At 42.8% G+C, this 22,926-nt stretch overlaps 1 protein-coding gene across 3 annotated transcripts; it reads left to right on the top strand.

Moving 5' to 3' along the window:
* Positions 1-1,453: 1,453 nt before the first annotated feature.
* Positions 1,454-21,676, top strand: LOC129814867 (protein TASOR-like). 3 transcript variants are annotated; one of them, XM_055867974.1, is made up of 18 exons: positions 1,454-2,127; positions 3,329-3,474; positions 3,571-3,663; positions 3,750-3,822; positions 4,506-4,597; positions 4,679-4,813; positions 4,988-5,118; positions 5,204-5,235; positions 5,415-5,520; positions 11,219-11,322; positions 11,905-12,008; positions 12,117-12,189; positions 12,308-12,573; positions 12,802-13,348; positions 14,243-14,508; positions 17,182-17,290; positions 19,070-21,015; positions 21,211-21,676. In XM_055867974.1, the coding sequence occupies exons 1-18, from the start codon at positions 1,908-1,910 to the stop codon at positions 21,250-21,252; spliced, it is 4,485 nt and encodes a 1,494-aa protein (XP_055723949.1). In that variant the 5' UTR covers positions 1,454-1,907; the 3' UTR covers positions 21,253-21,676. The 3 variants fall into 3 exon arrangements, with proteins under 3 accessions (XP_055723949.1, XP_055723948.1, XP_055723950.1); XM_055867973.1 differs by having other exon boundaries at positions 14,240-14,508; XM_055867975.1 differs by lacking the exons at positions 1,454-2,127; positions 3,329-3,474; positions 3,750-3,822 and having other exon boundaries at positions 3,586-3,663; positions 14,240-14,508.
* Positions 21,677-22,926: the final 1,250 nt, after the last annotated feature.

Here is a 22,926-nt window from a genome sequence, read left to right as displayed (position 1 = left end):
GTGCATCCTTTCAAGCATACCCTTATTAACCCGTGGTGAGTTATTCACATTTTTCGATTAACAAATAAGGTTCTATATATAAGATGGCTAAATAAAGAGCAAAATGATTGATTTGTGCCCTGGTCCTATAAGAGCTATGCCCCTTTGTCGATGATTGGTTAACAGTAGGGATTGTTCAAGAAAGTATATGTAATATGTTGTCATCTTATATGTTGTCATTTAAGGATCAACGACAGTTGGTGGCGAAACATCCAACTAGAAGGTGTGATCATTGTCAGGTGATGGAGAAAGTGGAACGTGCTATTTCAGTGCCAGAAATATGGGAGGGAAAGGGGGCTTTGAGGAGTAATAAGGTTGAAAAGACAAGATTATGTGCTTCAGGGGAAAACTTCTGGGGATGTAGTATTTAATTCTGTATTTCGTTTCCTTAGGGAGACGAGAAGAATATTGGGTAGGATTCAAACCTTCCTTGTCTCTGCTCCACAACCCCGTCCAGTAAAGTTGGTTGCCAACCGCCATATAAAATCAGTAATAAATAATGAACGACTCGTTTTCATGCCAATTTTTTCACTACCAAATATTGCTCCAAAAATCTTAGCTGTAAAAATGCGCAACTAAGATTAATGACAGATTTCTTGACTTCATTTAGATACATGTGTACTATTTCGAGGACTGGCTACGGAATGGACATACAGTACTATTGGAGCTTTTTTCTCGTATTTCAAGCGAAGGTATTTTAACGGAGTATGTGACCCGAACAGCCGAAAAAAACCTCACCGAAAATCAAAACATCACAAATGCCGTCATAATATCTGCACGAACTCTACCGCTGTTTCGTCTGGGAAGCATGCGGACACCTTTAAGTTGCTCTGGCTAAGAGCTTTTGCAAAATGACTACAATGTAAATATAAATTGAACCATCATACCTTTCAAATAACAGCAGATGGCGCCAAAAACCTTCGGATAAAACCTCGGCTGCGTTTCAAACTCTATAAATGACACACCCTCCTCCACTTACGCCCTTAGGGGAATTCCCGCGGGCAACTTTGTCGTTGGTCCAAATGATTAGCCAAGCAATGGAAATTGGCAAAGTACGCCTCTTTAGCCCTCGTTTTGATCAAGTTTGCGAGTACAATTATGTTCACTCCGGCTCTGAAACGCCCCATAATTCAATTCGCGATAATTGTACTAAGAAACGTCCGTCAAAACTTAAAACCAACATTAATATGGAGAAGTCAACATAGAAGTGTATATAAAAATGAATGTAAATAAGTTAGAAATGGTGCAACTAATGATCATGACGGCTCAAATACGTATCATAAAAGTAATGTTTTTGTTTGGTTAGCTTTTGGAAACGTTAACTTTCGCACATAACTGTTCCTGACATCACACTTATACATTGTAAGTTTCGATTTACCTGATATAGTAGGATGGCTAACATTCGATGTCTGCGGATGCGTTGTCTTCTAGCCAAGATATGAAATGCAATCATAATTGACTGTAGCTATATAAGGCACACACAACAGTTCCATGAAGACTAAAAACACAACCGTTGGATGAACGAGTGACAACTTTCCGTGCATTAGCGGTTCATTTAAAAAATAATTAATTCTTCCCTCGTCCTGCAAGTGTCAACACGTCAGGCGTCATCAGAAGTGTCCACTTAATTTGAGGGGAGAGGGTAACTATTTTAAGAGTTTGAAACGCAGCCCTCGATTGTCTGATCCAGCGTCCACCCGTGGTGGATGGAGGAGAGTCCAAGCGTCGAATACGCACGTCAGTGAAAAAGAACGGCGGAGATTTTTGTTGTTGTGTGTTCTGAGTGTACAGGAAACCAACACTCAGCCGATTTAAAAATAAATATAACTAAGTGTTGGTTACATTTGTTGACAAATTGTTTATCAAAGATGGAGAGCTACAGTGGTGACAACATCCCTGCATCGAAATACAGCTCAGTGGAATATTACACAACGTTACCCTCCGACACTAGACCAACTGAAGATGGCGAACATTCTTCCGAGCAAGCTGGTGGTACTGAGACGAGACCGAGAACTTCGACGCAATATATTCCAAAAGCTGGGGACCACTTCAATTTTCAGATACCGAGAAAGAACAAAGAAAAGAGAGGTACTTTCTCAATGGCTAAATACATTTTTTAATTAGCTGTAACAGTTGGCTCCCGAGTGGCGCAGCGGTCTAAGGCACTGGATCTACTGTGCTAGAGGCGTCACATCAGACCCTGGTTCGATTCAAAGACTGGATCACAACCGGCCGTGACTGGGAGTCCCATAGGGCGGCACACAGCGTCGTTAGGGTTTGGCCGGGGTAGGCCGTCATTGTAAAGAAGAGTTTGTTCTTAACTGACTTGCCTAGTTAAAAAAATAAAACGTTAATATGCTAGATAGCCAGCTGATGTTTTTGATGCTACTGTTACTGCGAAAGATACCCATGTTGTCTGGAAGCTAACGTTACTTTGGTGCGGTTAGAGCGTTAAGTTACTGGCCCAACGAGTTGACAAGGTAAAAATCTGTCGTTCTGCCCCTGAACAAGGCAGTTAAACACTGTTCCCCGGTAGGCCGTCATTGTAAATAACATTTTGTTTTTAACTGAATTGCCTAGTTAAATAAAATAAATATTTTACATTCCAATGGCTATATATTTTACATTCCAATATATATATATATATATATAATATAACTTACTTACTTGTAAACAGTGTTTCAGCTGTCAGATCATAAAATTTGACCCGGGTCACAGTTCAGGTAACTAATAGCTAGACTATTTAGCATGTTCTTTGTTTGCTTAGTCAGGTCACCTGCTTTTATTGCACCTGATACTACGTTTCATAATGTGATTTGATTTGTGTAAGGCCTGCATCCCAGCACATTGTGGTACACGATGGAAGATGTTACCACATTGACACAGACTTCCTGTTATTTGAGTCACTTTTGAGAGTCAGAAGTGTGGTTTTTCTCTCACTTCTGTATAAGTAGACTTCACAATGTCTCATCAGAAATGGCACACCGTCATATTTCCTGTTATTTTGGCCAATGTAACTTTTTATAAGCCTAGCATCTGTAGTTGCATTTCTGGGTGAGAGAAAAATGGGTGAAAAAGCATTGACTTGCTAACACTGACTTTCACACAACTTTGTGTTGCGTGATGGCTTACATGGAACCAAGTTTGTTTTTGTGTGTGGGTCAATATTCTGACTGAGCATAGAATAGATTGTGCATTATTTTGTCTCAGAAGACAAATATGTTTAGATTGGGATTTGGGAAAGAACTCAACTGACCAACCTGACTGTCTCTCGTCTCTGTCCCTGTAGCGTTGTTCCAGTATGTGTCCTCAGAGTCCAGGGAGTTTGAGGACATCTTGACTATTCTGTCTTCCAGCTACATAGAAGCCAGCTCCACCGGGACGTTCACGTACACCAAGCTAAGAATCGTCCACAGCGAACTGCTGGAGAAGGATGTAAGCAATGCTTTAGGGTGACATTTTCGTTAAACAAAAATACCTTTCATCTGCAGTGCTGATGGTTCATCTTTTTGATCATTGTTTGATTGACAGTTTGTAGAGAAAAGGAGGGAGCTGAAGCTGGATGGGAGGACGGAGAAGGAGCTGGAGGAGACCCACTGTTTCCTGACTGCTGACATCATCAAGGTGAAGGACCTATAGTATCTCCACATTTATATGTATATTGAATGTACATATTACATGTAATAATACTGTTACACGCCTGGTTATAGCTACCATGGATCTGTGAGAATGGCCTTCTTGTGGGGCACAGCTGGATCACCGCTCTGGGTAATCCAGCTAAGGGTAAGGTTATCATCCAAGCAATAGCAGGCTATTTAAACCTGAGTGTTGAAGTGTTGGCAGATGCTAGTTTATCTTTGGTGTAGTTATTGTTTGTATGTGTATATAGGGAGATCTAAACTGAAGTGAGGATTATAGTTGAAACATTGTATTTCTCTGGAGAGTAAAAACTAGTGATGGGGGGGGGGGAAATGTATACATTTACATATCGCAATATTATTTTGGATGTTATTGTATCGATACTTTGACTCCCAAGTATCGATTTGTAAAAAATAAAATAAAAATCTACAACAATTCTAGGTAGCATTAGCTAGCACTAGTCTGCTCCAAAACTCCAGTATTTTTTTTATCCTATAGATTGCTCTCAATCTTATTTTTTATTTTTTTTACAGTGATCTAAAATGTTTTCAGTACTTTTAGTTCCGCAACGGATCAAAACTCATTTTCTCATGCTCTCTCTTGTCTCGTGAGCAATACCTAGTGAGCGAGCAATACCTAGTGAGCAATATGTTTGGAATATCAAATCACAGTATAGAATTTCAATACACGTAGAATCGTGAGATTCGCAATACATATCCTATCGGCACCTAAGTGTCGTGATTGAAAGGTCCCTGGCAATTCCCAGCCCAAGTAAAAAATGGTTATGAGGAGGAATAAGACTGAATTGTTTCTGTTGTATCTTTCAGGTGTTTATTTGTCTAAATACTCAGACTTACTGCAGGTCAATCCTTTTAACCCTGGAGTCATGGGAGAGATCATCATATTCAAGGTCATCAAGGTAAGAAAAGCTTGTTGTTTTTCGCAAAAAAGTGGTCCGAATATGAATGAAAGTAAACAAGCAAATCTCTCTCTCCAACAGGGTAAAGTAAAGAGCATCTATGATAACATGTCTAAGAACCTTTTGGACCCCACACCCAAGTTTGACAGCCATTTATCCAAGAATGCCAGCTTAGTCACATCTCTCACCTCCTATAGAGCCTATGAGCTCACTCAGGTACTGGTACTAACTACATTGCATGTAGAGGATAGGTCTCTCATTTGGATTATAATTGATTATTATACTGGCAATATTTGTAAATATTAAGAGGGTAAATTGAACTCAAATGCAAGCGCGGCATAGAGATTTATTGTATTTACTGTACTTCTCATTCTGGCACCCCCCCCACAGCAATACTTCTATGAGTATGACTTTGATGAGCTGAAGGCTCGGCCGAGGCATGTGTGCCCCTATGCAGTGGTCTCTTTCCAGTTCAAAGGCAAAGATGCTCCGTTGCAAGCCAAGCCCATGGCTCCCCTAAGGTACAGGTCTATGTCAATTATGTATGAGTGTTGATGTGGAAATGTCAACCAATCCACAAATGATTTTGTTTGTGTTCTCTAACAGGCCAAACAGCCAAACATCTGCAGGAAGTAAAGGTAATGTCATCATTTGATAGGTGGAATCATAGGATTATGATATTATTACTAGGTGTCATTTACATTTGAATCATTGAGCAGACGCTGTCATTCAGACGTACCAGGTAAGTACTGTCATGGTGTTCATGTTATCTACTGATGGATGTTTTTGACTGTCATGCCCTTGTCTGTGTCTACAGGCAGGAGTAAATATACAGTGTGGAGTGGAGAGCTTGTGAATGAGGGTAGAGCAGTGTCCCAGGTCTCCATCTGTTCCTTCTCTCCCCCCTTCCTGCCTTTCAAACTGTGAGTCATGTGACTTTTTTACATATCAATGTCGACTTGATAATGAAGTCACTATTTATTTTATTATTTAAAAAAATTTAAAAAATAATCTCCCACACTGAAAACATACGAACAACAACTACATCGCCTCTGCCCAGAGCCGCATGCTCACATCTCCATCCCTAGTGCTTACGTTATTGTTTGCCACATGGCTTTAAATTGTACCAATTTGTTTTTCTTCGTTGCCCATGCTATTTCAATAAAATATAATTCGATTTTTTTCATTGGGTTAATGATGGCAGATTCATTTATTTCCAAGTTTTAAAATAAATACCTTTTTTAAAGATCAGGGATGAGAAGAGAATCATCCAGCCCATTGGGTATCTCACTACACCCCCATATGCCATGGCTTGAAATAGGCAGACAGACAGATTAAAAATATGTTTACATTGTACAGTGCATTCGGAAAGTATTCAGACCCCTTCCCTCTTTCCAAATTTTGTTACGTTACAGCCTTATTCTAAAATGTATTAAATTATGACTTTTTCTCAATCCACACACAATACCCCATAATGACAGAGTGAAAACAGGTTTAAGAGATGTTAGCAAATGTATTAAACATAAAAAAACATAAGTATTCAAACCCTTTGCTATGAGACTCGAAATTGAGCTCAGGGGCATCCTGTTTCCATTTATCAACCTTGATGTTTCTACAACTTGATTGGCATCCACCTGTGGTAAATTCAATTGATTGGACATGATTTGTTTATATAAGGTCCCACAGTTGACAGTGCATGTCAGAAAAAACCAAGCCATGAGGTCAAAGGAATTGTCCGTAGCGCAATTGTCCGAGACAGGATTGTGTCGAGGCACAGATCTGGGGAAGGGTACCAAAAAATGTCTGCAGCATTGAAGGTCCCCAAGAACACAGTGGCCTCCATAATTCTTAAATGGAAGAAGTTTCAAACCACCAAGACTCTTCCTAGAGCTGGCCGCCTGGCCAAACTGAGCAGTTGGGGGAGAATGGCCTTGGTGTCAGGGAGGTGACCAAGAACCCGATGGTCACTATGACAGTGCTCCAGAGTTCCTCTGTGTAGATGGGAGAACCTTCCAGATGGACAACCATCTCTGCAGAACTCCACCAATCAGGCCTTTATAGTAGAGTGGCCAGACAGAAGCGACTCCTCAGTAAAAGGCACTTGACAGCCCGCTTGGAGTTTTCCAAAAGTCACCTAAAAGACTCTCAGACCATGAGAAACAAGATTCTCTGGTCTGATGAAACCAAGATTTAAATCTTTGGCCTGAATGCCAAGTGTCACGTCTGGAGGAAGCCGGGCACCATCCCTACAGTGAACCATGGTGGTGGCAGCATCATGCTGTGGGGATGTTTTTCAGTGGCAGGGACGTGGAGACTAGTCAGGATCAAGGGAAAGATAAACAGAGCAAAGTACAGAGAGATACTTGATGAAAACCTGCTCCAGAGCACTCAGGACCTCAGACTGGGGCAAAGGTTCACCTTCTAACAGGACAATGATCCTAAGCACACAGCCAAGGCAAAGCAGGAGTGGCTTCGGGACAAGTCTCTGAATGTCCTTGAGTGGCCCAGCCAGAGCCCGGACTTGAACCCGATCGAGCATCTCTGGAGAGACCTGAAAATAGCTGTGCATCTACACTGCATCCATCCTGACCGAGCTTGAGAGGATCTGTAGAGAAGAATGGGAGAAACTCCCCAAATACAGGTGTGCCAAGCTTGTAGTGTCATACGCAAGAAGACTTGAGGCTGTAAATCGCTGCCAAAAGTGCTTCAACAAAGTACTGAGTAAATGGTCTGAATACTTATGTAAAAACCTGTTTTTGCTTTGTCATTATGGGGTATTGTGTTTAGATTGATGAGGGATTGGTCCTATTGGTCACATGCATGCGATACTTACATGTTTCACGTAAAGAGGGTTGAGGGAATAGCTCTTCGCTGGAGTAAGGCGTAGAGCGAGACAACGTGCACCATTAAAACTAAAATGCTTGATTGCATTTCAAAGCATGAATGTCTCGCATGCTGTGCAATTGCATGAACGCATTAATGATTGATTGATACAGTATCCTGTATATTGAAATATAGGCCTAAGTTCGTTACGGTATTAAGACTGAACAGGATGTGCTCTTAGGCCTACAGCTCTCGACGGTGGTTATACAAGGATACTATACAAAGCCTACTAATGATAGACATTACTTATTACTATAATGATGTTCACTATAATGATGTTCATCATCTGCTGCTACCTCCGCCGCATTGTTCTCCATCCCAATATGCTGGTTAATTTAGCTATTATGCACATAGCAACATAGGGAAAGGCGCCATTTCTACAGCCCACTGAAGATTGTTTCAGAACTGCGGACAGCGACCGTATCGAACGCGGGACAAAGCACTTTTGTTATAATATTTGATTTTTTTTGTGTTGCACCATTATTTTTGCATAATACAACCACATATATCATTTCAGTATCACGTATCAGAGTGATGGACTGTGCCATCCCTATGGCCTCTGCAAAGGATTACTCCAGTGGTTCCCAACCTTTTTGGGTTACTGTATCACTAACTGAATTTTGCTGTGCCCCGAGTACCCCGTCTTGTAAATACCAGGAAGCCTATGGTCTCATGAATCTTCTCAAGTACTCCCTGTGGATAGGCCAAGTAGGGTTGCTAGTACAATTGTTTGGTAACCACTGGATTAGTCTACTGAGACCCGCGGCAAATCAGACGGGTGCACCTTGAAAATAAATATTGTGACTGCTCGACTAAAGAAATCTCTGTTGACCAACAGCCTATCGACCAAACAATAGATCAGTCGACTAAATGGGGTCAGCCCTACACACACAACTTTTTGGACTTTATAGCGTTCCCAGAAAGCATGGACTTTTGAATCATTGTTAGTTTTACACTTAAGACATGACTCTGCCGTTGTGCTGTAGAATTTGTCCATTTTGTCTCTAAATTCTATACCTTTGTTTATACTGGATTAAGCATACATTTTTTTAAACTAATTGAATTAGTTATGTTTCAACTTACCCTCCATCTTGTACCATCAAGTCATTTTTAAGTCTTAGTTCCAATAGTTTATATTTTTCTAAGACAGTGGTTCCCAAGCTTTTTATAGTCCCGTACCCCTTCAAACATTCAAGCTGTGTACCCCCTCTAGCACCAAGGTCAGTGCACTCTAATTGACTCTAGTTGTTTTTTTGCCATCATTGTAAGCCTGCCACACACACACACACACACACACTATATGATACATTTGTTAAACATAAGAATGAGTGTGAGTTTTTGTCACAACCCGGCTCGTGGGAAGTGACAAAGAGCTCTTATAGGACCAGGGCACAAATAATAATAAAACATTTTGCTCTTTATTCAAACATCTTACATATAAAACCGTATTTGTTCATCGAAAATGGTGAAAAACTCACCACATATTAATGAGAAGGGTGTGCTTGAAAGGATGTACATAACTGCAATGTTGGGTTCTATTTTTTTATTTAACCAGGAAGGGCTCATTGAGATTTGAAATCTCTTTTTCAAGAGCATCCTGGCCAAGATAGGCAGCACCAAGTCATTACACAATTACAGACGGACAACATGAAAACTACAAGTGATTTAGTAAAAACCATAAAATCACAAGAGTATAACAAAATCATAAAACAACAAATTAAAAACATTAACAGGGAATCAGTCTCAAAATCCTTCATCAGTGATTTAAAAACACAAATTGGGACAAGAGGCTTGGAGGCATTGGAGAGAGGCTCAGTCTTAAATGATTTTCCACACAGTCTGTGCCTGTATTTAGTTTTCATGCTAGTGAGTGCCGAGAATCCTCTCTCACATAGGTACGTGGTTGCAAAGGGCAACAGTGTCTTAATAACAGCTTGGTTGGCCAAGGCAGGATACTGAGCGCAGCCCAATCCAGAAATCTGTCAGTGGCTTCTGATTTAAATGACATTTTCACAGAACCGCTTATTTCAGTTTTGATGGGGCTCTCTTGTTCAGATATCGGTAAGTGGACTGGAGGCAGGGCACTGCTTGCACATGCGTTACCACTCCACTATGTCTCCCTGTCATGGCTTTTGCGCCATCAGTACAGATACCAACATGAGCAGCAGCTACGTTTGGCTACATACGTACCCTTAGTGGAATTCCCGCAAGAGAGTAGCGGTCAATGTGATTGTATGTAATTTATTTGACTAGGCTACCTGTTTTTGACATTATTGTTATTTCGCTGAACACTAGATGGTTTAATTTTATTTTTGGCAGTGAAACGAGGCTACTCAGGCGAGGGGGGGGGGGGGGAAACTCACCCAAATGTATAGCCCCGTTGGAAAATATAAATGGACTGTTTGAAAATGTGAAGAAAAAAGTGTTAATTGTTTATTTGTTTAATTGTGAATCACATTTTTATTTGGCGTACCCCTGACGGCATTGCGCGTACCCCAGTTTGGGAATACCTGCTCTAAGAGATTGTCAGTTGGATATGCTCTCCGCAAGGTTTTGTATATCTTCTCTATCATATGAAAATGATTTTCTGAATCAAATAAGATTCCCTCAAGGTTGCTCTGATGTCCGAAAGATTTCAAATAAAAATGTTGTGATATGTAACTTTTGTAAGTTGCATGTATTTGAAACTATCTACATTGGTCAGTCAAATTACTTCTTCGTACTTTCATGGAAATAAATGTATTTCCTGTTACCAAGTCATTTACAGTTTCTATGCCTTTCGTTTTCCATGTGGACCAATTCATTGGTGAATTCTGATGCACCTTGGGGGAAAAAATGTGCGACTGCTCGACTAAAGAGACACATGCTCATCCCCAGAATCGTTTTACGTTGTCTATTTTCAAAAGATAAAGTTAAGAACACATTAATAACAATATTGTTGAAAATGAAACGTATTCTACAAGAACCAATATCACTCCCTAAAAACACAACCTTTTTGGAACAATCATTGGATACGTTTCATTTTCAACAATATTGTTTAGTGTTCTTAACTCTGAAGTTGTTCATGTTCTTAGATTTATCTTGTTTTGCCGAGTATGAGGTTGCATCCCCCAAAAGTACGCTTTAAAGGGTTCCCAAATTAGTTGAATTCGGAAGTTTACATACATTTGGTTGGAGCCGTTAAAACTCGTTTTTCAACCACTCCACACATTTCTTGTTAACAAACTATAGTTTTGGCAAGTCGGTTAGGACATCTACTGTGTGCATGACACAAGTCATTTTTCCAACAATTGTTTACAGACTTATAATTCACTGTATCACAATTCCAGTGGGTCAGAAGTTTACATACACTAAGTTGACTGTGCGTTTAAACGGCTTGGAAAATTCCAGAAAATTATGTCATGGCTTTAGAAGCTTCTGATAGGCTAATTGACATCATTTGAGTCAATTGGAGGTGTACCTGTGGATGTATTTCAAGGCCTACCTTCAAACTCAGTGCCTCTTTGCTTGACATCATGGGAAAATCAAAGGAAATCAGCCAAGAGAAATAAATTCATTAGGCCCTAATCTATGGATTTCACATGACTGAGCAGGGCTGCAGCCATGGGTGGGCCTAGGAGGGTATAGGTCCACCCACCCACTGGAGAGCCAGGCACAGCCAATCAGAATGAGTTTTTCTCCACAATAGTGCTTTTTTACAGAAAGAAAGTAACCTGTGTCATTGTGTGTCCGTTCTAGGCCAGAGAAGCTGGAACTGGGTCTGGTGATGAGTATGGACCAGGTAACTCAGATGATCCCCTCAGCTCTGTTCTCCTGGAACCTGTACGCAGGCAGCCACCAAGGTACACATTACAAGGGGATCACATTACACAAGTGCTTGAGATCAAAGAATATATACGCAGTACTGTATGCACAGCGAAAAGTAAAAGACTGCTTAGTCACACTGCGATCTATGCTCCCATGTTGTATGACATTAGGTACCTTTATTCATTCTTACTTGTGACTACACTGGCCACAGGTGCTTGTATGCCATCATGCACATGTTGATTGATGTTGATGACTTTCACCAGGCGTGATCATGACACGCATGTTAAAATACCCAAATCAATTATGTTAATTTCGGGGCAGATCGAAACACACATGAACCATTCATGGACATTTAGCTAGCTAGCTGTTGCTAGTTTGTCCTGGAAGATGAACATTGGGTTGTTCTTTTACCTGACATGCATATGGTCCTCTTTTTAGCTGGTTCTTTGTGTAATTTTGACCCGGAGTCATACAAAGTCGTGTTTCTCTCCACTGACAATTAATCCAATTAGATTTCATGTGTCTATACATGTGCCATTTTCTGCGATGTGAAGAAGACTCACTGATACGGATACAGGGCTTCAAACGTCTCTAATGTAGTGTGTGTGTGATGGTAGTGTTGAAGAGTGGGACACACTGCAGTCTACTGGAGGTGGTGGATAAGAGCAAGTCAGGAGACTGTCTGGCAGCTCTGCTTCAAGTCATGGAGACACAGAGACTGGTAGGTCCAGGTCCAGCACATCTTAATTAGACCAACCCTCCTCCTGGAGAGCTTTTGGGATTGCAGGCTTTTGCTCCAGCCCTGCTCTAACACCTCTTCCATGTGCAGGTTCTTGTCCACATGTTGGCTGACAAAGGATTTCTGTTCCTCCTGTCTTCAGTTCAGATGGCCACTCCAACTGGTAAGTCAAATCACTTTATATGAAGTTGTTCTATGCCTGTGTAGTAACTATGTAATAACTTTGTATTAATGTGTTACATAGTTATTCACTAATTGTTTCCCATTTTTTTTTTTTTCAGAAAGAAGAGATGGGTTGAAAAAATGCCTTCAAGCGCTATTTGTTTTTCAAGAGTCCAGGGATGTGGCAAAATACAGATCAAGATGTCCAACTACCCATGATCCTTTACAGACATCCTCCCGTGACCCTGCCATGCCCCAGCTGAACAGCTTTGTCCCGGCCCTGCATCACGCCCTGGTCAAGGTGCGCTGCAACCCGCCCGCTGACCTCTCGGCCGGGGTCGAGCGCCAGGCCAGGGACTACCTCAGTGGACTCCACCATGGAAAGGTATAAATGTGTGATTATATGATATAATCATATTGATGACATGTTATGTGTTTTAACTAGTCAAAACTTTGAACTCGATTTTGACTAACCTTATGTGTATGTTATTGACATGTGTTTTGTGATGATGCGTTGAATGTTATGTGGCGTTTTACTTTGCACCTTTGTGTGTGACATGGAGCTTATTTCCATTCAAGAATACAGTAAAGTACTGTATCATCCCCTCTCTAGCGCTGCCACATCCCCATGACTGAATACGACACAAAGCTGGATGACCGGGGGAAGCTGTTCCCGGCTCCCAAACATCACAAACTCAACATGGAGGGCTACCTGCGCTCCTACATCTACAACCCCAACCTCTACACCATGCCTGTGGTCCAAGCCAAGGAGATGGTAGAGAGTTACTGCACTGTGCCTGATGACAACAGCCCTGTAATGGACTGGGAGGGCAGTGGAGCCAGCGGTGACAAGTCAGTGGTAGAGTTGGAGGTAAATCCTTACGGTGCCACTGCTGCCCAGTCCCTGGGGGTCCAGGTCAACCACTCTCCCTCTCAGTTTCCCCCCGATCCCAACCCTCAGAAGTTGAAGGAGCTGATTAACCTGATACTGTGTTGGAGGAACACAGAGGGGGACGTCCGGAAGAAGGGAGTGCCGCAGGGAGGACGAAAGCAGGGGGCAGGTGGGTTGGACCCCCGAGGACTGAAGAGGAAGACTGCAGAGAGGACTCTGAATTACCGGAATGACTCACAGGAAAGAGGCAGAAGGGACAGGAGAACAGGTATGGAAAGCCTTACTGAGGACTGGGGCAGAATTTTGGCCTTACACGGAACCCAAACCGGCTGCGTGCGCACACCATCGTGCGCACACCATCGTGCGCACACCATCGTGCGCACATTTATTTTGTCCCCCCACACCAAATGCGATCACGACACGCAGGTTAAAATATCAAAACAAACTCTGAACCAATTACATAAATTTGGGGACAAGTCGAAAAGCATTAAAAATTATTGCAATTTAGCTAGCTAGCTGGCACTTGCTAGCTAATTTGTCCTATTTAGCTAGCTTGCTGTTGCTAGCTAATTTGTTATTTTACCTGAAATAACAAGGTCCTCTACTCCGACAATGCATCCACACATTAAACGGTCAACCGAATCATTTCTAGTCATCTCTCCTCCTTCTAGGCTTTTTCTTCTCTTGACTTTATATTTCGATTGGCGACTTTCATAAATTAGGTGCATTACCGCCACTGACCTCGTTCGTCTTTCAGTCACCCACATGGGTATATCCAATGAGGAGATGGCACGTGGGTACCTGCTTCTATAAACCAATGAGATGGGAGAGGCAGGACTTACAGCGCGATCTGCGTCAGAAATAGAACTGACTTCTATTTTAGCAACGCAGATGCTCGTTGGCGCAATAATTGAATTACATAGATTTCTAAATTTATTTTGAAATGCTCGCGCACGCGACGCGAGCGGTGTAGTCAGTCTGTTAGGTATAAGTAGTGGAAACGAGATTAAATTAACTTGAAATCCAGTCCTTCAGATGTTCAATCCAGTTCCTCAAATGTGTTTCATGGATAATTTGCTGGCTCACCTAGCAAAAGAGATCCACAAAGTGTTCGGAAATTAATGCAGTAAATGTATATCTTTTTTTCTCTCCCTCCCAGCAGCAGCTGCTGAAAAGGGCCAGAGCCCTTGTCTGTCCTCTGTGATGCTGCAGAGTGTTGGTCTGAGAGACGTGGACCTGAGGAGAGACCGCTCGGAGGCTGCTTTCAAGTTCTCTGATGGGAGAGGAGGATGGTCAAGAGAGGGGACGAAGCAGACTAAAGCTCTGCTGTTTGATAGGATGATCAAGCTGGGCCTGCCGCCCAATCAGGACATTGACCTGAGGAAACGACCTCCTAGGGGCCTGCAGGTCAAGGCTGACTACTTGGAGGTAATAAATCGATTCCTTTTTTTCCTAAACCTTTCCTCTGCTCAAGCCATTCCACTTAATTGATCTATTCTAGAACCAGTTCAATGACTGAAAGTGTGGTAGAATGGCGTCGAAGGGGAAGGCTAACGTTTTACGTGCTCCTAACCAACTGTGTTATTTTGTTAGTTTTTTTGCGTTGTTTGTAACTTATTTTGTACATAATGTTGCTGCATCTCTTATGACTGAAAATAACTTCTGGACATCAGAACAGTGATTACTCACCACAAACTGGTAGAAGCTTTTTTCTTTAACAAGTCTGACAGATATACTGCTTTCCCGGGAACAGGCCCAAATCCCCGTCATTTGCGTGAAGAGAAGACTGACAAAAGGGGGGCGGAGGTCGGGCTGCCTTCTGACAATTCGTAGGCGAGCAAGTAAACCACCACTGCCATCCATTCAATTGGCAAACATGCAATCATTGGAAAATAAAATTGATGACCTACGAGCAAGATTAAACTACCAACGGTACATTAAACTGTAATATCTTATGTTTCACCGAGTCGTGGCTGAACGAAGACATGAAAAACATACAGCTGGCGGGTTTTACACCCTATCGGCAGGATAGAACAGAAGCCAACTGGTTAGACAAGGGGTGACAGTCTATGTATATTTGTAAACAACAGCTGGTGCACAATATCTAAAGAAGTCTTGACATTTTGCATCCCCTTGAGGTAGAGTTTCTCATGATAAGCTGTTGACCAAACTATCTACCAAGAGAGTTTATATCTGTATTTTTTGTAGCTGTCTACATACCACCACAGACCGATGCTGACACTAAGACCGCACTCAATGAGCTGTATACCGCCATAAGCTAACAGGAAAACGCTCCCCAAGCGGCAGCACTCCTATTTGCCGGGGACTTTAATGCAGAGAAACTTAAATCTGTTTTACCAAATTTCCACCAGCATGTTAAATGTGCAACCGGAGTGAAAACAACTCTAGACCACCTTTACTCCAAACACAGAGATGCGTACAAAGCTCTCACTCGCCCTCCATTTGGCAATACGTACAGTGACTGTACGTACATACCCCAACCAGAAGCCATGGATTACAGGCAACATCCCCACTGAGCTAAAGGGTAGAGCTGCTGCTTTCAAGGAGTGGGACTCTAACCCAGAAGCTTATAAGAAATCCCGCTATGCCCTCCAACGAACCATCAAACAGGCAAACCATCAATACAGGACTAAGATTGAATCGTACTACACCGGCTCCAACGCTCGTCGGATGTGGTAGTGCTTGCAAACTATTACAGACTACAAAGGAAAGCACAGACGCGAGCTGCCCAGTGACACGAGCCTACCAGACGGGCTAAATTACTTCTATGCTCGCTTCGAGGACGACTGTGTGATCACGCTCGCCACAGCCGCTGTGAGTAAGACCTTTAATCAGGTCAACATTCACAAGGCCACAGGGCCAGACGGATTACCAGGATGTGTACTCTGAGCATGCGCTGACCAACTGACAAATGTCTTCATTGACATTTTTAACCTCTCCCTGTCTGAGTCTGTAATACCGATATGTTTCAAGCAGATCACCATAGTCCCTGTGCCCAAGAACACTAAGGTAACCTGCCTAAATGACTACCGACCTGTAGCACTCACGTCTGTAGCCATGAAGTGCTTTGAAAGGCTGGTCATGGCTCACATCAACACCATTATCCCAGAAACCCTAGATCCACTCCAATTTGCATACCGCCCTAACAGATCCACAGATGATGCAATCTCTATTGCACTCCACACTGCCCTTTCCCACCTGGACAAAAGGAACACCTATGTGAGAATTATATTTATTGACTACAGCTCAGCGTTCTACACCATAGTGCCCTCAAAGCTCAGCACTAAGCTAAGGACTCTGGGACTAATCACCTCCCTCTGCAACTGGAACCTGGACTTCCTGACGGTTCGCCCCAAGGTGGTAAGGGTAGGTAAAAACACATCCGCCACGCTGATCCTCAACACGGGAGCGTGCTCAAAGATTTGGCATGGGTCCTCATCCTCAAAAGGTTCTACAGCTGCACCATCGAGAGCATCCTAACTGGTTGAATCACTGCCTGGTATGGCAACTGCTCGGCTTCCGACCGCAAGGCACTACAGAGTGTAGTACATACGGCCCAGTTCATCACTGTGGCCAAGCTTCCTGCCATCCAGGACCTCTATTCCATGCGGTGTCAGAAGGCCCAAAAAATTGTCCGACTCCAGCCACCCTAGTCATAGACTGTTTTCTCTGCTACCGCACGGCAAGCGGTACCGGAGCGCCATGTCTAGGTCCAGGAGGAGTCTAAACAGTTTCTACCACCAAGCCATAAGACTCCTGAACATCTAATCAAATGGCTACGCAGACTATCTGCATTACCCCCCCCCCCCACCTTTTTACACTGCTGCTACTCTGTTTATTATCTATGATAGTCACTTTAATAACCCTCAAGTACCCCCTGTATATGCCTCGCTATTGTTATTTTACTGCTGCTCTTTATTTGTTACTTTTATTTCTTATTCCTATTTTTTTTTTACTGCATTGTTGGTTAGGGCTTGTAAGTAAGCATTTCACTGTTGTATGTGACAAATACAGTTTGATTTGAATATGTGTACATAACTTTGTATTGTTCTGTCTCTCTCTCTCTGTGTGTAAGAGCAGACGACAGTCTGGAGGTCTTCAGCCCCAGTTCCATGTGAAATTCCCAGAAGATCACAGTCCCAATATCAGGGGGAAGAACAGATGCCATGGGTCCTCATCCCCATCACAGGTATGGACCGTCACTGCACATACAGTAGAACTCGGGCCGGGCATAAGTTTTTCCAATTTAAGATGACATAGTTAAAGCTATATCTTCCCATAGTATATCCCCACAGGTATGGATTATCACATAACACATAGGCTTTCCCTGTAGTGTGCACTTGTTCCTTTGAAATATGTTTGAAGAAATGTATGCATATACAGTACCAGTCAAAAGTTTGAACGCACCTACTCATTCCAGGGTTTTTCTTTATCTATACTATTTACTACATTGTAGAATAATAGGGAAGATATCAAAACTATTAAATTACACATACATGTAGTAACCAAAAAAGTTAAACTAATCAAAATGTTTTATATTTGTAGCCACCTTTTGCCATGATGACAATTTTGCACTCTTGGCATTCTCTCAACCAGCTTCACCTGGAATGCTTTTTCAACAGTCTTGAAGGAGTTCCCACATATGCTGAGCATGTGTTGGCTGCTTTTCCTTCACTCTGCAGTCCAACTCATCCCAAACTTTCTCAATTGGGTTGAGGTCGGGTGATTGTGGAGGCCAGGTCATCTGATGCAGGACTCCATCACTCTCCTTCTTGGTCAAATAGCCCTTACACAGCCTGGAGGTGTGTTGGGTCATTGTCCTGTTGAACAACAAATGATAGTCCCACTAAGCGCAAACCAGATGGGATGGAGTATCACTGCAGAATGCTGTGGTAGCCATGCTGGTTACGTGTGCCTTGAATTCTAAATATATCACTGACAGTGTCACCAGCAAAGCACCTCCACAACATCACACCTCCTCCATGCTTCACGGTGGGAACCACACATGCGGAGATCATTCGTTCACTTACTCTGCGTCTCACAAAGACACGGCGGTTGGAACCAAAAATCTCAAATTTGGGCTCATCAGACCACAGGACAGATTTCCACCGGTCTAATGTCCATTACTCATGTTTCTTGGCCCGAGCAAGTCTCTTCTTATTGGTGTCCTTTAGTAGTGGTTTCTTTGCAGCAATTCAACCATGAAGGCCTGATTTCATGCAGTCTCCTATGAAAAGTTGATATTGAGAAGTGTCTGTTACATGAACTCTGAATCATTTATTTGGGCTGCAATTTCTGAGGCTGGTAACTCTGATTAACGTATCCTCTGCAGCAGAGAACTCTGGGTCTTCCTTTCCTGTGGCGGTCATCATGAGAGCCAGTTTCATCATAGTGCTTGATGGTTTTTATGATTGCTCTTGAAGAAACGTTCAAAGTTCATGAAGACTAATCTTCATGTCATAAAGTAATGATGGACTGTTGTTTCTCTTTGCTTATTTGAGCTGTTCTTGCCATAATATGGACTTGGTCTCTTACCAAATAGGGCTATCTTCTGTATACCAACCCTACCTTGTCACAACACAACTGATTTGCTCAAATTCATTAAGAAGGGAAAAAATACCACAAATTAACGTTTAACGAGGCACATCTGTTAATTGAAATGCATTCCAGGTGACTACCTCATGAAGCTGGTTGAGAGAATGCCAAAAGTGTGCAAAGCTATCATCAATGCAAAGAGTCGCTACTTTGAAGAATCTCAAATATTTGATTTAACACGTTTTTGATTACTGCATGATTCCATATGTTATTTCATAGTGTTGATGTCTTCACTATTATTCCAGAAAAACCCTACAATGAGTAGATGTGTCCAACCCTTTGATTAGTACTGTATATTTTCATTTCTGTGAGATAATTTGGCTGATATGTGAAACTATTATGATATTTATTAATACATTTTACTCCTGTGCAGGGCTGAAGTCAAACAAGTACTGCCTGAGTGAGAAGGACAACCCTCAGGACCCACGCTTTGTTCCCCAGATCCCCATGGCAAACAGCAGCTACCCCCCCTGTGTCCCAGAACGACGGGAAAGAAGCATCAACTCTACGCTAGAGGAGCTCCCACAGCATAGCCTCAGTACTTCCCTAGAGGTGTCACAAGAGCACAGCCCCTACCCCAATCCCTGCCCAAGCCCATGCTCTTGCCCCAGTCCCATGGAGGATGAGCAGCAATTAGCTGAAACCCCCTGTGACCCCACAGAAATAAGCGGCAACCGTAAGACGAGCACAGACAAGAAGACAAGCACAAACCAGAGCTTCTTTCAAATCCCACTAGACAAGTGCCGCAGCCCCTCACCTAAGCCAAAGACAAATGGAGAACCAACCCCTACTATCCCTAGCCCTGTGGAGGCTGGGCAGAAACAGGTTGAAGGCAGCACAGGAAAAGTTATATCTGGCGTGGTTGCTGAAGATCCAACCACAATGGATGTTGGACAAGAAGAGGGGGAGGAGGTAGAGGAGGAAGCAAAAGAGTTGGAGGAGGACGATGTGATTGAAGTGGTAGATGAAGAGATGAAGATGGTTATAAAGCAGACAGAAGAGGTGTCACCACCCTCTCTTGACCTCAGTTCTCCTGAGCTGATCCCTGTCCAAAATCCTCCTCCCGTCCAGAACACTCCTCCCGTCCAGAGGCCCGTGCTGAGCAGAGTGAACTGTGTCCTGGACCAGCAGTTCGGCGACTTCTCTACAGAGATGCAGATCCTCCTGCTCAGAGAGAGTGTCCACTACAGCTCCCCCCTGATCCCTAGCCAGAGTCCTCCAGGCCAGCCCCCCATCCTGCCCTTCTCCGAGTATGTCTCCTTCTACAACTCCTCCCCTCCTATGCAGGCCTACGTCAGCTCCCTGAGAGACCGCATGGGCACCGTCATAGACACACAGGAGCAATGGATTCCTAGCATGGTGGCCACTGACTCTCCCCTGGTCTTATCTAACAATAACCACCACCATGCTAACCACGTTCAGAGAACTACATACAACTGGTACCCTTCTTCCCGTGGCCCTGTTTCTCACTCTGTCCCCAGCCCTCACCCTCTGTCCCTGTCTGCCCCTGGTCCTGTTAGTTCAAACTCTCACAGTTCTCTACCTGTGTCTCATTCTGTCCCCAGCTGCCACTCTCCTGCCCCTCCTTCTGGCCCTGGCCTTAACCTTGCTAGTTCAAACACTTACAGTTCTTTAGCAGTTTATCAGTTTCCCTCAGCTGTGTCTCGGTTTAATAGTAATAATAACAATAATGTTATTATTCACTCTTCATCCTTCCCCGGTCCTGGCACTGCCTGTCCTTTTACCCCTCCTCTCTACAACAACCCACCCCAGACAGAGCTGCTTCTATCTCAGCTGCAGTCTAGTCTAGCGCCCCTCCCCATCCAACCACTGGCACTGGGCAACCAGTGGATAACAACAACAGAGAACCCTGACTCAGACTGCCGAGAGCAACTGGGAACGTGCAAGCCAAGTGCTATGTCAACCACAACAGAGAACCCTGACTCAGACTGCCGAGAGCAACTGGGAACGTGCAAGTCAAGTGCTATGTCAACCACAACAAAGAACAATGACTTAGATGCTCGAGGGCTACGAGGAAAGTGTAAGCCACAAACGAGCGCAACGTTTCAATCAAAAGACAATGTCATAATTGTTGATCCTCCAGTTTCAGAAGCCACCATGGTGGCTCCACATCATCTCACTCAGATGATTGAGAGTTCTTCAGGGGTGGGAGGGCCTTTCCCAAGCTCAGGGCCTGATCCACCTGCAGCCATCAGTAGTCTGATTAGCCAGCTGAAACCTGAGCTGTTCAGTAACCTGGTGAAGATTATAAAAGCTGTCCAGAAGAACTCTGTCCAGGTCTACATCCACCATATCAAGGTACTAAACATTTGGGGTTCTTGTAAAGCACTTTATGACAGCTTCTAATGTAAAAAGGGCTTTACAACTACATTTGAATAATTGAATGGGGTGCACACATGCTGTCACACACACCAACCTCTCTTTTCATTTCATGTTTATGTGCAGTGTCACTGTATGAAACAGACCTTGTTTCTCTCTCATTGTCCTACCCAGGAGTACCTCCAGAGATTGGGAAACCATAGAACACAGTCCTGAGAGTTTCTTGGAAAAAGAGAACCGTTTGGAAAAGTAAGGTTCTCATGCAGAACGAGGAAATCACAGCTCACGTTCGTAAGGTACTTGACAACAATAGCAGTCATTCCACGAAATGAGTACCTTTTGTGTCCCTTTGATATTTTAAGTAGAAATTGTGCACCGATATTGGATTTTAAAAGCCTGTTAAATTGTATGAAGTGCCCTTAATTCAATACATTTTTGAATGAATAAAGACTTCTACTTTGAAGAATCTCAAATATAAAATATTTTGATTTGCTTAACACTTTTTTTGTCGGTTACTACATGATTCCATATGTGTTATTTCATAGTTTTGATGTCTTCACTATTGTTCTACAATGTTGAAAATAGTAAAAATAAAGAAAAACCATGGAATGAGTAGGTGTGTCCTAACTTTTGACTGGTATTATGTGTGTGTGTATATATATATTTAATGGCCCATGAGACACCTGTCTGATTTTCACCTGTCTAAGTGGACTAATCCATTGCGTAGGCCACGGGGATGGCTCACCAGTAGTACTTTCAGCCTACCGTTAATTCACATAATTTCTAATCGACAATGTTTGTTTGGTTATGGTAATTTCTGTTAATGCATTCAATATATTATTATTAAGTGTGTTTTACTGTTCTCTTTGTCGGAGTGGACATGTTGTTTGCGGAGCACACAAGCTATGCTACACTTGTGAGAAACAACTTTTGGTTTATTTCATTCCATTTACGAGGTCTGTCAATTTCTTCATTGTCTTTTTGTTTGAATCGCTCATGTCAGTGTTGTGTATGGACGCGCACCTGATTACGCATAGAAGTAGGCCTAGGCTACCTGGTCTGCATGCTAATGTAGGCTACTAAATGTGCCCATTTGGGGATCTGATTGTCCTAACTCACCACCAATGAGCTGCGGAGCTTCTCAAAGTAGTTGTTCACTTGCTGTTTGAGGTGAAGAAACAGTCTGTTTACATCCATGGAGGAATGACAATAGTTCCTCAATGTAGCCTATTAGAAACATCTTGCCAGCTCTTTACTTTTCGATAACCACTCCACGTGGAAGGGGAGAAAAATGTCATGGGCTGACCCAGTGGAAACTATAAAATAGGCCTACCTGGTTACTTCTTATCTGTTGCGTAAATAGCCTACAGCTGTGTCTGTCCAGCGATGGAAATCACTGGCTTGGAAAACTGAGGGCCTAGTAACTTGCTGGACCAAGTTGATACAATGTTTCAAGTTTCTTGCAGACAGATCATGCGTAGCCAACGTGATTTATAGGATATTTATTTTTAATCAGGATATTTTCTGCCTGTGGGCTGCAATGTTGTTGTTGGCTTGGCACTGAGTAGACCAAACATTACACAAGCATTTCGCTACACCTGTAATAATATCTGCTAAACACATGTATGTGACAAATACAATTGTATTAGGAACACCTTCCTATACTATTGAGTTGCACCCCCCTCCCCCATTTTGTCCTCAGAACAGCCTCAATTCGTTGTGTGAAAAACCCAGGAGCATTGCAGTTCTTGACACAAACCGGTACGCCTGGAACCTACTATCATACCCTGTTCAGAGGCACTTAAATATTTTGTCTTGCCCGTTCACCCTCTGAATGGCACACATACACAATCCATATCTCAATTGTCTCAAGGCTTAAAAATCCTTATT

The sequence above is a fragment of the Salvelinus fontinalis genome, chromosome 18, assembly GCF_029448725.1.
Source record: "Salvelinus fontinalis isolate EN_2023a chromosome 18, ASM2944872v1, whole genome shotgun sequence".
Lineage (NCBI taxonomy): Eukaryota > Metazoa > Chordata > Actinopteri > Salmoniformes > Salmonidae > Salvelinus > Salvelinus fontinalis.
Note: the sequence above shows the minus strand (reverse complement) of the source record. Positions and strands in the feature narration are given on the sequence as shown.

Coding starts and splice junctions, on each gene's coding strand:
- LOC129814867 (XM_055867973.1), top strand. CDS start 1,908: ATGGAGAGCTACAGTGGTGACAACATCCCTGCATCGAAATACAGCTCA. Junction 2,128..3,328: donor AAAGAACAAAGAAAAGAGAG/GTACTTTCTCAA, acceptor CTGTCCCTGTAG/CGTTGTTCCAGTATGTGTCC. Junction 3,823..4,505: donor TCTGGGTAATCCAGCTAAGG/GTAAGGTTATCA, acceptor TGTATCTTTCAG/GTGTTTATTTGTCTAAATAC.